The sequence below is a fragment of the Pristis pectinata genome, chromosome 5, assembly GCF_009764475.1.
Source record: "Pristis pectinata isolate sPriPec2 chromosome 5, sPriPec2.1.pri, whole genome shotgun sequence".
Classification (NCBI taxonomy): Eukaryota; Metazoa; Chordata; class Chondrichthyes; order Rhinopristiformes; family Pristidae; genus Pristis; species Pristis pectinata.
This window is the reverse complement of record NC_067409.1, coordinates 58,212,119-58,228,261: the sequence shown is the minus strand read 5'-3', so window position 1 is coordinate 58,228,261 and position 16,143 is coordinate 58,212,119. Positions and strand designations below refer to the sequence as shown.

The 16,143-nt window shown below is 42.4% G+C and overlaps 1 protein-coding gene across 1 annotated transcript in view; it reads left to right on the top strand.

Annotated features, from left to right (window-relative positions):
• Positions 1 to 2,291: 2,291 nt before the first annotated feature.
• The window catches only part of si:dkey-256h2.1 (uncharacterized protein LOC337520 homolog), a 115,399-nt gene continuing 101,547 nt past the window's right edge, over positions 2,292 to 16,143 (top strand). The window contains exon 1 of the mRNA XM_052016769.1: positions 2,292 to 3,966. Coding sequence (XP_051872729.1) covers positions 3,422 to 3,966 — 545 coding nt within the window. The 5' untranslated portion in view covers positions 2,292 to 3,421. The remainder of the gene's footprint in view (positions 3,967 to 16,143) is intronic.

Here is a 16,143-nt window from a genome sequence, read left to right as displayed (position 1 = left end):
ATATTGATCAGCTCAGAAATTGGGTAAAGCAATGGCTGATGTAATTTAATCCCGTTAAGTGTGAAGTGCTGATTTTGGGAGGTTAAATAAGTGTAGGGCAGACATAATTAATAGTCCGACTCTAGGGAGAGTTGAAGAGGAACCTTGATGTACAAGTCCAAAGACCCCTGAAGGTGGCAGCACAGGTAGATAGGATGGTAAAGCAGATATACCCTTATTAGCCAGGGCATGGGATGTAAGAGCAGGAAAGTTATGGCACAGTTTGATAAAACATTGGTGAGGTGACATAATGTGCCCAGGTCTAATCATCACAGTATAGAAAGGATGTAACGACGTGATTGCTCTGGAGAAGGTGCAGAAGAGATTCATCAGGCTATTGCCTGGGATGGAGTGTCTCAGCTATGAGGAAAAATCGGACAGGCTAGGTTTGTTTTCCTTGAAGAGAAGACCAAAGGGGGGAACTTGATAGAGGTGTACAAAATTGAGGGGCATGGATTGGATAGACAGAAGTAATCTTTTCCCCTCAGCAAAAGTGTCTATAACCAGATGGCACAGATTTATGGTAAGGAGTAAGAGGTTTAGAGGGGATACAAGGAAGAATTTTTTTCATCCTGAGGGTGATTAGAATTTGGATTGCACTGCCTGAAACAGTGGTGGAGGCAGAAATTCTCAAAATATTTAAGAAAAATCCAGACAAGAACTTGAATCACCAAGACATAGAAGGCTATTAGCCAAGTGCTGGTAAATGGATTAGAAGGGTGCTCAGTGGTCAGCATGGACAGGGCAGGCTAAGGGCCTGTTTCTGTGCTGTATTACTCGAAGGACTCATGCTAAAATTGAATTAGGGCCACAGCTAAAGTATCACTTTCTGGATATTATATTACAAGGAAGAATTTGATAGCAGTAAAGAAGGTACAGAAGAAATGCGAGGACATTTTCTTTGGTCAGAGGCAACTAAGTGGAGTTAATTAATGTGAATAAAATGTTTAGGTGCCCAGAGTAGATAGGAAGAACATACTTTTCTTAGCAGAAATGTCAATAACCAGGGGGTGCAGATTTAAAGTGATTGGTAGAATGGTTAAAGGGAGACTGAGGAAATTTCTTTCACTCAGAATGTGGTTGGACCTGGAGCTAGTTCCCTTAAACAGTGTCTGAAGTAGAAATTGACATCATTATTATGGACATCATGTGGAGACTGACATCACGTGGAGACACAAGAGACTACAGATGCTGAATCTGGAGCAAAAAAACTGCTGGAGGAACTCAGTGGGTGCAGTGGCATCTGTGGGGTGGGAAAAGGAACAGCAGACACAACCTCACCGGCTCTCCACTCTGCTTTGGAGCTCCTAAGCAACCGCAAGACATACGTCAGGCTGCTGTTTTTTGATTACAGCTTGGCGTTCAACACCATTGTTCCCTCAGTACTAATAACCAAGCTTCAAAACCTGGGCCTCTGTACCTCCCTCTGCAACTGGATCCTTGACTTCCTTATAGAGGAGACCACCGTCAGTGCGGATCAGCAATGACATCTCCTCCTTGCTGATTATCAACACAAGTGCACCTCAAGGATGGGTGCTTTGCCCACTGCTCTACGCTCTACACTCATGACTGCGTAGCTAAGCACAGCTCATACGGCATCTATAAATTCTCAGATGACACCACTTTCATTGGTAGAATCTCAGACGGCGATGAGGAGGCTTACAGGAGTGAGATAGATCGGCTGGTTAGGTGGCATCAACAATAACCTCGCACTCAACGTCAGAAAGACCAAGGAACTGTTTGTGGACTTCAGGAAGGGGAAGTTGGGAGAACACACACCAGTCCTCATTGAGGGGCCAGCGGTGGAAAGCGTGAACAGCTTCAAGTTCCTGGGCGTCAACATCTCAGAGGATCCATCCTGGCCCCAACACATTGACGCAATCACAAAGAAGGCACACCAGCAGCTCTACTTCATTAGGAGCTTGAGGAGATTTGGCATGTCACCAAAGACTCTTACAAGTTTCTATAGATGTATGGTGGAGAGCATTCTGACTGGTTGCATCACAGCTTGGTATGGATCCTCCAATGCACAGGATCACAAGAGGCTGCAGAGGGTTTTAGACTCAACCAGCTTCATCACGGACACAACCCTCCCCACTATCAAGGACATTCTCAAGAGGTGGTGCTTCAAGGAGGCAACATCCATCACTAACGACCCTCACCATCTGGGACATGCCCTCTTCTTGTTATTACCATCAGGGAGGAGGTACAGGAGCCTGAAGAGACAAACTTAACAATTTGGAAACAGCTTCTTCCCCTCTGCCATCATATTTTGGAACAATCCATGAACACTACCTCATTTATTCCTTTTTTTGAACTATTTATTTATTTTTGTAATTTATACATTTTTTATGTCTTTGCACTGTACCGTTGCTGCAAAACAACAAATTTCACATCATACGTCAGTAAAAATAAATCTGATTCTGATTCTGTCAACATTTTGGGTCGAGACCCTGCATCAGGACTGACATTAACGTGTTCTTGGATTAGCATTTAATGTGCTGTAACCAAAGTGAAATAGAATTAGATCAAAAAGCTCATTTGGGAAATGATTAATGGACTGAATGGCCTCCTTTTGCACCATCCAGTTTATGATTGATTCCCCAAAGTTATTTACCAAGAGTATAATGGAGTAAGCTGCAGCAATACAAAAGTCGACACTATACCTAACAAATCCCTTTATACATAACCTCAACATTCAATCCTTAAGTCATTGGTTTACTATGGCAGCAAAGCATAGCATCTACATGATGCACTGCAGTGCACCAGCAAGACTAGCAAAATATCATGGTTCTCCATTCCAAGGGCAAATGCAATGTGCATGGGAACACTGACAAATTGCCCTTCAAGTAACCAACACGCAGTTCAAGAAAACAGTGAAATGTTGGCCTTGCCAGAAATACTCCACTCTCATAGAATAATGTTCCAAACAGCTTTGTCCAAAATAATTATTTCTCTAGTTGACGCACGCTCATATCCTGATTTTTAAGAATTCCATCACCTGTAGTCTTTTTTTACCTTTCAGAGTTATAAAACTGATTTTTTTTAATGTCAAACTTTCAGAAGTTATTATTTTAGACTCATAAAACACTCGGGTTCATATGCCTGAAATGGATGTGAACGCCAACTCTTACGTTCCCTCGACCTTGGCAGTGGTGGAAACAAAACATCTGAACATTGAGAATTGTACGGCAATTCGGGAACTTGAAAGCCACAAAAGATAAGCTGAAACAGAAACAGCTGAACTCTTTCTCAGTAACCAGAAGCAGAAGTTTGTTGATTAAGCAGTCGGAGGTCAGTTCCCTGGCCGGCGGCAGCTGGGCTCGGGAGTGTTTGGATCCCAGCGGGCGCTGTCACGGACGAGCTGCTGGTACCGGGGGCGATGCGCCAGCGACTCGGTGCCGTGGCCTGGGGGCCGGTTCTGCTCCTCGGCCTATGCTCCGGCCTATCGAGCAACGATGCCGTGCTCCCGCCGCGGCCCTGCCGGAGACCCGACGGCGCCGGCTGCGAGAACCTGTGGAAGGTGAAGGAGCGGGCGGTGCTGGGCTGGAGCTACGACTTGGCCCCGCAGCCGGTCGGCGTGGACTCGGCCTCGGAAGATAGTGACAGCCTGGCCCGGGGTCTCGGCTGGCGGCTCGATTCGCAGCTGGAGCCCGGCATGATAGCGCCGGCCTTCACGCTCGACACGCTGGACGGGCCGCTGAGCTTCCCGCCCAGCCACCAGCACAGCCCGGCCTCGCTCATCTTCCACGCCTTCACCAACAAATCGGGCTTCCTGGAGTGCCTGTGGGCCTCGGAGCCGGCGCTCGCCCCCCTGGCCGACGCGCTGCCCAACAACAGCCATGTGGTCTTCATGTCGTTCGACGACAACGCGCCGCGGGACGTCAGGTGGATGAAGCAACGGCTCATCCAGGTGCTGGAGCGGAGGTGAGGAGGGGGGTGGCAGGGTAGGGCAGCGGGGCAGGGCAGGGGAGGGGTGGTGGGGAGCGGAGGTGAGGGGTGTTATGTTTGTTCTTCATCAAGAGACAAACTTTGCATGGGTTTAACATCTGAACATTTTATTAACCAACAGGCAGGCTGGCTTGCTTTCCCTCTCTATTTACAGCCACTTCGTGTTTCCCCATGTGACCCCTTGCATTGCCTACTGTGAACTGCCTTTCTTTATTATAACTACATAATAACACATCTTCCCCCTTTAAAGAAAAACAAACACAATACCTTGTCCTTATAAACCTGCCAAGAACCGTTGTCCACTCAGCAGCTTTCAATTAGTCTCTGAGGTGGTTTAATGGTCCTTTTTGGCTGCTACTTGTTTTCACAGGTGTGTTGCTTTCATTTGCTGCATTACTATTGGTGTTTTCCTGGGAACTCTGGTCCACATGTTCATTTTCTGTGTGACATTCATCCATTCCATGCGTGCTAGTTCTTGTTTAAGTTTATCTCTAAATAACACAAGGATGGGGGCGGGGAATGGAGGTGAGGGGGGCGAGGGAGTGGAGGTGAGGGGGCAGGGCATCGGGAAACAGCTGCCAGGCCGGCGGCAGGCACCTGCGGATCCCCTGGGGCTCCTCCCCAGGGCCACAGCCCAGGCCACCCCTGGGCAGAGCAAGATCCCACAGTGGGTCGGTCGCTCTCCGAGTATACTCTGTGGGAACGGCAGCATTGCCCTGATATGCTCTCCACAGGACCACAGCGCTGCGTCCACTCCCCTCACGCAGAGGCTAATGGATTAAAGCAAAACCCTGTGCTGGCAGGGCTGGCTGCTTCTCCTGGACCTCTCTGCTCCCTACACAGCAATGAATTTACTTGTTCTCCGCCCGGGTCCATTCTGTTAGCATTTTAGCTGATAGTTAGAAGGAACACTATTTGCCTGGACTGCAACCTGTTGGACAGGACATTCAAAGGTAAAGGCGCAAAGCCTTGTTTTGGCTACCTACATTCGAAAATCTGTACTTTTCCCACAATTATCTGAAAACTGACTAGACGTGGGCAAATAGCCTTTGCTTGAGTCCACTGTGTGAAAGAATGTCAAGGATAAAGTTAAAACTTAAAAGGAAGGTATTTAGTAGTAATTATCGATTTTCATTGTCTTATGAATATATCATCTACCAGTTGTAATTTTTGATAAGAGTATAACTTGGAGATCTTGGCAGTTGGACATGTAGAGATTGATTGCCTTGTGTGCTTATAATGACGTGACAGTTTTATTTTAATAGCCTTCAGAAAATTCAGCATCGACACGAGCTAACATTTTGTTTTAGAAAAAGACATTGTTAGTTGATAACTAGTGCACATATTTTGACTATTCTGTTAGTTATCTTATTTCACAGTCATTACAATTGGACCATGAATGGTATCTTGCACAATGATTTGGTTAGATTGAATTGGTACATTTGTAACTTGGAATAATTTTTAAAATACCAAATGCAATGTAACATACTGATTAGAAATTAGATATTACTTGGTATTAAATTTAACAAGATTTCAATTTAACAAAATAATATTATTATTATACACAGTAACATTTTCACAAAAAATCAATTCCATAACTAGTTCTAGTTTAGTCTCAGTTAAAATATTGAGCTTTTTGGGCTCAATAGTGGATCTTGAATCGTGTTGGAGCTGATTTTAATACATTCTTCCAGTATTATCACAGAACCTAGATGCAACCTCATTATTAATTTAAATATTGCAAAACAGGTAGTGTCCATATTGTCAGTAGCAAAATTAGTTTTTGAGTTTATTTTCCATTATGGCTCTCATAACTGCTAGGTTGAAAAACCCAGAATTAACTTGTTACCACTGTGCCAGCTAGATACAATTGTTTCCAAATCCAATGGCCCCGGGTTCAAGCTGTTACTGTAGACAGGCAGATAATCTAGGCTGGTACAGTAGTGAGGCATAATTAAGTCATAGTCAATGGATCATACAGCGTGGAAGCTGGACCTTCAAACCATCATGTCCATGCCAGCCATCAAACATCTATTGATACTAATCCCATTTCTCAGCACTAGTCTTCAGCACTGTACTCTGCTGTATCATGGCACTTCAACTCGTGCTTGTCTCAATACTTCTTAAATGTGGTATGTGCCTCTACCACCCCATCAGTGTATTCCAGATTTCAACTATTCTCTGGGTGAAAAAAATTCCTCATGTTCCCTCTAAATCTCCTACCTCTTACCTTAAATCTATGCACCCTGGTTATAGACACCTTTGCTGAGAGGAAAAGTGTTTCACTATCTACCCTATTGATGGCCTTGATAATTTTGTGTACCTCAGTTAAATCTCCTCTCAACTTGGAAAACTCTCCAAGGAAAGCGAACCCAGCCACTCCAGTTCTCCTCATTAGCTGAAATACTCCATCCCAGGCAATATTGTTGCAAATCTCCAGTCCAATCACATCACAATTGGAGGTGCAATGCTGAAGCATTGCGTAGCTGTTGAGATAGATATAACTTGAAAAATATATTACTTATTATGTATTTCATGACACCAAAAGAGCAAAGGATCCTCAGTTTCTTTGTAAATGTTTTGTATCTCCAATACCTAAATCAAACTTATTTAGTTATTCATCTTTTCTCTATCTGTGGGCCCATGCTGAGTTGTATGTTAGCTACAGTGACTGCGTATTAAAAGTAAATAACTGTTCTCAAAGTATTTTTGAAATCCCTGAAGAGCATGATAAGGTACCATAGAATTGCAAGTTCTTTCTTTAACAGTTATTGATAATTTAAACTTTGGTACTCCAAGGCATTCAGTGATTTTGCCAATATTAGCTTTGTTTTGAGTTAGAGTGCATGCACTTTGGTGAGAACCCAGTAAAAATCTGACCAAGTATCTGGTAAGTATCAAGTAACTGCTGTGGTAGATATTTTTACAACAGCAGCCATGAAGTGTAAAGATAATGTTGAAAGATTGAAGTATTTCCCAGGAATTTTTACTCTGTTATTTCTAGTAGGAAGTTTCATCATACACTTAAAGATTGGTGGATGCAAATAACTCAATGGTTTTTATTCATTCATGGCATGTGAGATTATTGGCACAGTGAGCAGTTATTGTCCATTCAAGGGGGGACTGGGCTTGAAAATGGCATTTATCGCAAACTTGTTCAAAATGGGTGGTGAGGACAAGCGATTGCATCTACAGGCAAACCTGTTTAGTCTGTGTTGTGGAAAAGCCTTAAGAAACAATATTTAGGGGGAGAATATTAATAAGAATCGGGTGAAGTTTAATTTGAAAAAGCAGAGCCAACATTGAGTTGTTAAAAGCAAAGCGTGATTTATTAAACATTTAATTATTTAATGAGGTAATAAAGAAGGTTGGTGAAGGGAATGGAGTAGAAGTCATTAACATGGTTTTTCCAAAGGTGTTTGATAAAGGCTGGTTCAAAATTTGAGATCTATGAATTAAAGGGCCATTAATGGTATGATCAGGAAATTGGTACAAGGCAGAAAACAAAGTGTTGTGGTTGTTTTTCAAACAGGAGGATGGTGGACAGTATTGTTCCTCAGAGATTAATGCTAGAACCAGTTTTTTTTTGGCTTAGACGTGAGCAAACATGGTAAAATTTCCAAATTGCAGTTCATGCAAATCTTGATAAAACTGTGGTGTACAGGAGGAAGTTAGTGACAGATACCAAGAAGACTTAGATTGGCTGGCTGAATGGGCAGACAAGTGAGAGATGAAAATTAGTATAGATAATAAAGTGAAAACATTAAAAGGCACTTGAAAAGTTTGAATTGATAAAGAAAATCCAGCATTGAGTTGTGAAAGAAAATTGCATGTATTAAGCAAAATTATTTTATTAAGGAGTTGTGCAAACTACGGGCATGCAGGAACAAGAGGATCTGTGCTTGTATGTCTATAGATACTTGAAAGTTGAGGGAGATGTTGGAAGAATGGCAAGTGAAGCATATGGGATCCTGGAATTTGTAAACAGGCAGAGTACAAAAGCAGGGAAGTTACACTGAATTTTTATGAAACTCTGGTTAGGCCACAAGTGGAGTAATACATCCAGTTCTGGTCACCACACCATAGGAATAATGTGGAGACCCACCAGAGGGTGCAGAAAGCATTTACCAGAATGGTTTTAGGGTTAAGGGATTTCCACCTTGGGATTAAACTGGAGAACCTAGTGTTTTTTTTTGCTTTTGTGCTAAGAATGTTGGGAAGGAATGTAAGATCTTGATTAGTTTAGTAAAGATAAACAGAGGGAACTTTTCCCATTACTAAATGGTTCAAGGATTGGGGCAAAATATTCAAATGGAATGTAAGAATTTTTGTTTTACCCAGTGAGTGATTAGGATGTAGAATTTACTGCCTGTAGGGGTGATGGCAACAGAATTATCCAGTGCTTTTAAAAGAGAATTGGATAAAACAATATTTTGGATAACCAGCATCTGCTGTTTACTTGATTTTACATTGGAGAGATGATAATCTGCTGAACAACTGGGAAAGAGTGGGGGAATGGGACTGATGTGATTGCTCTATGAGGGCCCAGCCTCCTCCTCTGATCTGTGATAATTGTACTTGAGAAAGAAGTGATGAGTTGCCGCCTTTAAGTGCAACAGTCTGTGTGGTAATGGTACTCTCAAAGTCCCAAAATATAGGAAGCTTCAATATTTTGACTTAGAGATGCTTAAGGAATGGCAATTTATCTGCAAGACAGTATGGTGCATGACTTGGAAGGGAACCTGCAGGTGATATTTTTACCAGACTTCTGCTGCCTTTGCCCTTCCAGTTAGTAGAATTTGAGAGTCTGGGAGGTGCTGTCAAAAAGACCTTGGTGAGTCGATGCAGTACATCTTGTAGAAGATATAGCCTGCAGCCACAGTGCATGGATAGTGGAGTGATTGTATTTTTATGGTGATGGTTTGGGTGTCAGTCAAATGGGCTGTTTTACCTGTGTGCCACATTCAGAGAAATGTTGCCTTGAAATCTAGGAAAATAATTTTCGCCTACCACTGGAATTCAATTCCTGTATCTGTTTCAGAAAAAGATTTTAATGAGGTCTGGAGGCAGGTGAGCTTCTTGGTACCAAAACTGAGCATCAGTGATAGGGTTGTTGGCAAATTAGTACCGTTTGATTACACATTTATTTATTTATTTCTGTTAGGATGTGGATATTGCTGGATAAGGCTTTCTTTATTGCCCATTCATAATTGCTCTTAAGAAAGTCTTGGAAAGCTATCTTCTGGATCTGCTGCAGTCCTGTTAATGAAGATACTCCGACACACTGTGGGTAGGGAGTTCCAGGATTTAGATCTGGCATTGATGAATGAACAGCAATATATTTCCAGTCATAATGGTGTCCGACTGGGAAGGTAACCTGATGGTTGTGGTCTTCCCGTGTCTGTTGCCATTCTTCTGGTGGTAAAGTGCACAGATTTGGGAGATACTGTTGGAGTAACCTAGCGAAGTAACTGTAGTACACTTTATGGATGATGCACAATGCAGCTTGAGTGTATTGGTGGTGGAGGGTGTTAACATTTGGATTGGTGGGTGGGCTGCTTTATTCCCACTGATGTCAAGACTTTTGACTGTTTCGGAGCTGCACTCATTCAGGCAAGTGGCATTTCTGGCTTGTGCCTTGCTGATGGTAGAAAGGTTTTGCGTGTGGAGGTGAGTCACTCACAGCAGAATACCCAGCCTTTGAACTACTTTGAACAGCAACAGTATTAATATGGCTGGTCCAGTTGTGTTTCTGATCAGTGGTAATGAATTAGATATTGATGGTGATGAACTCAGCCATAGTAATGACATTTAATGTCAAGGGATAGTTGAACACTCTCATTTTGGAGATCATGATTGCTTGGCATTCTTGTGGCACTAAAGTTACTTCTCATTTATCAGCCCATGTTTGAATGTTGTCCAAGTCTTGCATTATAATCCTGGACTGCTTCACTTGCTGAGGGGATTTGAATGGAAACATTCCACTACTGACCTTAGGATACTGCCTTGAGGAAATCCTGCAGTGATTTCCCGGGACAGTGATAATTAACATCGAACAACCTCAATCATCTTCCTTTGTGCAAAATATGAAACTAGACAGAGGAGTCCATTGACTAAGGCTCCTTGATACCACTGGATGTCAAATGCTGCTGTGATGTCAAGGCAAGTTATTTTCAGTTCACTTGTGGAATTCAGTTCTTTGGTCCATGTTTAGGGCAAGGCTGTGATGAGGTCTAGAGTTCAGTGGTCCTGGCAAAATCCAAACAGCATTAGTGAACAGGTTATTGGAGTGTAACTCCAATGATTTTTCATCATATTGCTGATAGTTGAGAGTAGACTGGATGGTATTATGCCAGATTGTATTTGTCCGAATTTCTTTGCAAAGGACATCCCTAGGGAATACCTTCCGTCACTTGGATGATTGAGAAGAAGCTGATGGGGTAATAATTGATTGGATTGTATTTATCCTGATTTTTGCAGGGACATTCCTGGGCAACCTTCCATTTTGTCCAGTAGAAACAATGTTGTGACTTTACTGGAATATCTTGGCTGTTGGTAAGGCTAATCCTTAAGCACATCTTTAGCACTACAGTTTGAATGTGGCTGGGAAACACACAGCTTTTGGTATATTCAGTGTGTCAGATTTTTCTTCACAGCACATGAACTGTATAGATTTGGCTGAAGACTGGCTCGAGTGATGTTGGAGGCATCAAGATATGGCTGAGGTAGATAATTTGGTTTTAGTGACTGAAAATGGTTGTAAATATTTTGGCCTTGTTTTTCCACTCCAATCATCTGTCATTGTAGAGAATGGGAATCTTTCTGGACCCTCTTTCTCCCATTAATTGCTTGCCACCATTTATACTTGTATGTGCCGATACTGCAGATGTTTGATCTGATCCATTCCTTTGGGATTGAACATCATTGTTTTGCATTTACATAGTCCTGTGTGGTTCAGTGTTGCTATCTCAGCTTTTGGTGTGTTGGACCTGCTTCTGGTATGTTCTTTTGAATTCCCCATTGACATAGTGGTCTGGATATCAGAGGAATTAAGGATAGGAGTTTAGGGCAGGAAATAATGTTTGAGGTGGAAGATCAGGCATGATATTATTGAATAGTGGGGCAGGTTTGAGTGGCCAAGGTATCTTATGAACCTGCTTCTGTTTCTTATGATCTTGTCTATCAGTTCTTTCCCCTACCATTTGGCCAGTAATTTCAAAAAGATGCTACATTGCTTGAATCCATGGCATAGAGAGAAACATAGTTCCAATTTATGAAGTAGGAAACAGAATTTGAGTGATGCACATTGACTTGTATAGCAGGCAGTTACAAGTATTATATGTCCCAAGAACATTATAATACTTGTTCAATTGCAGCTTTTGCTGAATTGTGAATGAATTGTTCCTTATGTGCCATCTACTGATTTCTGTGAAGAGTTTATTTTGTCACTCTGACCCCATAAGTATAAATTTCAGAACAATACAAACTGAATGCAAAGTACTCTTGATGAATCATCCAGAACAAGTACCAGTACGTGAAATAGCAGCGGGATAGGCCACACAGCACCTCAAGCCTGCTCTGTTATTCAACAAAATTATCGTGGTCTTGACCTTTGGCTTCTATTTTCCTGTCCAATTACCATAACCCTCAATTTCACCAGTGGTTGCCCTTTGAACCTGTTCTACTATTCACAGCGTTTCTGTACCTTAATTTCCCTTGCCTGCTTTTACCCCATATCCTGTTGTAAATAGAGATTAAACAGAAAATGCTGGAAATATTTAGCAGGGCAGAAAACAGAGTTAACATTTCAGTTTGAAGACCATTTGTCAGTACTGGGAAAGAGAGAAAACAAGTAAGTTTTGAGTTGCAGAGAGGTTGGTGGAGGAATGGAAAGGACAAAGGGAATATCTCTGAAAGGGAGATGTTGGGTTGCCAGTTGATTGCAACTTCAGTTCTCCATCCCACTCCCACCCTGACCTTTCTGTGACTCGTGCATCATTGTAATGAGGCCCAACGCAGGTTCAAAGATTACCACTCAGTCTTCTGGAATTGGTATCAAAATCAATAACTTTAGGTAAATTGCTTTCTCTGTTTGTATTAATTTTTTAAATTTAAAGTTTTATTTACAGCGTGGTAACAGGCCCTTCCGGCCCAAGGATTGGCTAGTTCTGCTGTAAATCATCCAACTATAATATTAGCTCAGTTTTTTTCCATTAGTACGACCTGACCTGCCAGATATTTCCTATGACACTGCTGTACACAGTTTTTATGTCTCTCTCTCTCTCTCTCTCTCTGTCTCTCTCTCTCTCTCACACACACACACACACACACACACACACACACACACACACACACACACACACACACACACACACACACACTCCTCATTAATTAGATAACTTCAGCATCTTATCACTACAGCAATCTTGCCTCACCCTATCTGAGTTATTCCTATTATCTTATCCTTCCCTCTTCCACCACCTCTGTAAGTTAAACTAGTGTTTATTCTTAAGGATAGGGTCTAGCTTACATAGCAGTAGAGAAGGAGTTGCATATTCCAATTTAGATCTGCACCTGAATGCGTGAGAGGAGGGATCTTTGTAACAATCGCTTCTCCCAAGTAAGGAATGTTGGGTTCCAAAGCATCTAACTAGCTCTGATGTATCCTGACTGAAAACAACATTTATTTGCAATAAATCTGACGTACACAGCCCTCTAAAACCTATGGTATTCTTCTATGACTCATTTACCATAAAATGCTGTTATTTATTGCAGCCTTAAATTCACCAGCAGTGTTATAACATTAGCAGTATAGTTCCACAGCCTCAGGAGATCTTGATGAAGATAATAGTGCAATAACAAAGGTTGCCACCTTTTCTGGCTAGGCCCTAGAGCTTTATTTGTTTGCTTGGCTGAACAAATATTCATCACAGAAGGCTTGTGGCTAGAAAGTAACATTGTAACTGTATCAACACTGTGAATTTCAATGGCATTAAGGTGGTTCTAATGTAATCAAGAAATTTACTAATAAGTCAGATTTTGATAATTCATTGTTTAAGGCTTGGAAGGGAGTACATTAGTGGCAGTTTTGACTCTTTATTGAGTTAATTAACATATAGATGTTCAATCCCAGAAGAGTGGGGAGAGTGAGGTCCATTGGTTACAACTGATGTAACTCTGGTGAACTCTAGGCCATGCCAATATCCATTAGTACACTTACTGCACAAAATCTAGCTCGACACTGAAAATTTTAGTTGACTCTTCACTTTCCAGGTTCAGGTTTTCACTACACTTTGTGTGAAAGTTTGCTCCCTGATGTCACTGCCACATGGCTCAGCTGAATTTTGAGATTATGCCTTATTGTACTGAATCCCTCTCCTCTTCCCACCACACCCAACCACACACTATAGAAAATAGTTGCACTGTATCTACTCCCTTACTGTAAACACCTATGATAGATTACCTATCAACCTATAGGCACAATATATATTATCAGATCATACCCGCAATTGTTCTTGGTTTTCAGAATACAGTTCATTGCAACAAAGGAGCAGAGAGTGTGTAAAGTCATAGCTATTTGTACATTCTGTGTGTATATCAGCAATGCATAAACATCTTTTAGGCATGGGAGATGTGTGCCAATAGTGAAATGTTCATTTTAATTTTAGTTACAAAGTCAAAATCAAAGTCGAGTTTATTGTCATACACACAAGTAAGTACATGTATATCCTGCTGCAATGAAAAGCTTACTTGCAGCAGCATCACAGGCATATAGCATTAGAGGCACAACATTCACAAGAGAAACATAAATTAAATATAAATTATACAAGGAAGAACACAATTAGAATGAAAAAGCCAAAGTCCATTGTAGTGCAAAGTGATCATGGTGTTGCTATACTGAAGTAGTGTTTAGGGTTGTGCAGGTTGGTTTAAGAACCGAATGGTTGAAGGGAAGTAGATGTTCTTGAACCTGGTGGTGTGGGACTTAAGGCTTCTGTCCCTCCTGCCCAATGATAACTGCGCGAAGATGGCATGGCCTGGATGGTGGGGATCTTTGATGATAGATGTTGCTTTCTTGAGGCAGAGCCTCATGTAGATATTTTCGATGGTGGGGAGGGATGTGCCCATAATGTATTGGGCTGAGTCCACCACTCTCTGCAGCTTCTTTCTTTCATTTGAATTGCTGTACTAGACCAAGATGTAACCAGTCAGGATACTTTCAACAATACCTCTGTAGAAATTTGTAAGAGTGTTCGGTGACATGTCAAATCTCCTTAACCTTCTAAGCAAGTGGAGACACTGCCACCCTTCGTTGTGATTGCATTTATGTGCTGGGCCCAGGACAGGTCATCCGATATATTATAACTGCCATTGTCCTATGCTGTGGTTCAGAGACAGTCCCATCTGCCATTAGCACCAGGGCCACGAAGGTTGTGTTTTCATCCAATCTTTTTCCATTTTTCATGCAGCCATCCTTTTTCTCATTCATGATCACCTCCTGCCAGAGATTACCATTTAGTTCTAGATGGATAGGAAGTTTTTCAATTATACCAGTCTGCATGCCAAGTCTAAAACCAGCAACTCATCAGTCTTCAACCTTTAACATACTAATCACTGAGCCACACATAAGACATCCAGATGCCTGGGACTCACTGTCAGTGTAGAGAAAACAAAGGTGTTACATCAGCCAACCCATGGACAGCTTGTGTTACATCAGCCAACCCATGGACAGCCCATATTACTATCAGCTATCAAAATTACTGGACATGTGCCAGAAAACTTTGCATACTTGGGTGGTTTTCTTTGTCAGGGAGCAAATAATTACAAAGCTATCCAGCACAGAATAGGTATGCAAATTCTGCTAAAACTCACAGCATTTTCAAAAATCAATTGCCCCATTCAGACTAACTTTTCTTTATGTCTGTGAAACCTGGGTTTGTATCAAAAACACTGAAATACATTGAAGACAGCACTGATGGTACTGTTCAAATGAATCCTCAGGATAAAATGAAGACTACTACACAAGTGCCAGTGTCCTATCTGACCATCATATAACATGGTCACTGTGTGTACATGTTATATGAGCACCTCCCCAAAGAAGTTCTCTGCTCCCAGTTTAGCCAAGGCCAAGGAACTCAGGGAGGTCAAAAGAAACATAACAAGGACACCTCAAATAATCTCTGTAGAAATTTTGGATTGACATTGAGATTTGGAAAATTCAGGCAATGAAGAAAACACCCCAACAGCATTGTCTGTATGAGGACCTATTCACAACTAACTGTTGGTGTGGCATCAGCCGTCATGGCTTTTCCACTCCCCTCACCCACTCTGACCTCACCCCTTCTGAATACTCTGCTCTCCACGCCCTCCGCACTAACCCTGAGGTAGTTATCAAACCAGCCGACAAAGGTGGTGCCATGATAGTCTGGCGCACTGACTTCTACCTTGCAGAGGCCAGACGCCAACTCTCGGACACTTCCTCCTGCCTACCCCTGGACCATGACCCCACTGAGGGCCATCAGGACATTATCTCCCACACCATCACTGACCTCATCACCTCAGGAGCTCTGCCCACTCCCCCCCCTCCCCACCCCCACAGCTACCAACATGATAGGCCAGTAACCAAGGACTGCCCACTTCTATCTTCTCACCAAAATCCACAAGAAGGACTGTCCCGGCAGACCTATTGTCTCCACGTGCTTTTGCCCTACTGAGCTCGTATCCTCGTACCTGGAAACTATTCTGTCCCCTGAGTCCAATCTCTTCCCACCTACATCCGTGACACATCACACGCTCTTCAACTCTTCCACAACTTTAAGTTCTCTGGCATGCGCAACCTCATCTTCACCATGGACATTCAGTCCCTATATACCTCTATTCCCCATCATGACAGTCTCACCGTCCACCACTTCTTTCTTGACCACAGACAGAACCAGTCTCCTTCCACTAGCACTCTCCTCCACCTGGCTGAACTTGTCCTCACCCTAAACAACTTTTGATTCCTCTCACTTCCTATAGACCAAAGGTGTAGCCATGGGCACTCTCGTGGGCCCCCCGCTATGCCTGCCTTTTCGTTGGCTATGTTGAACAGTCTCTGTTCCAAGCCTACTCTGGTCCCACTCCTCAACTCTTTCTCTGCTATATCATTGACTG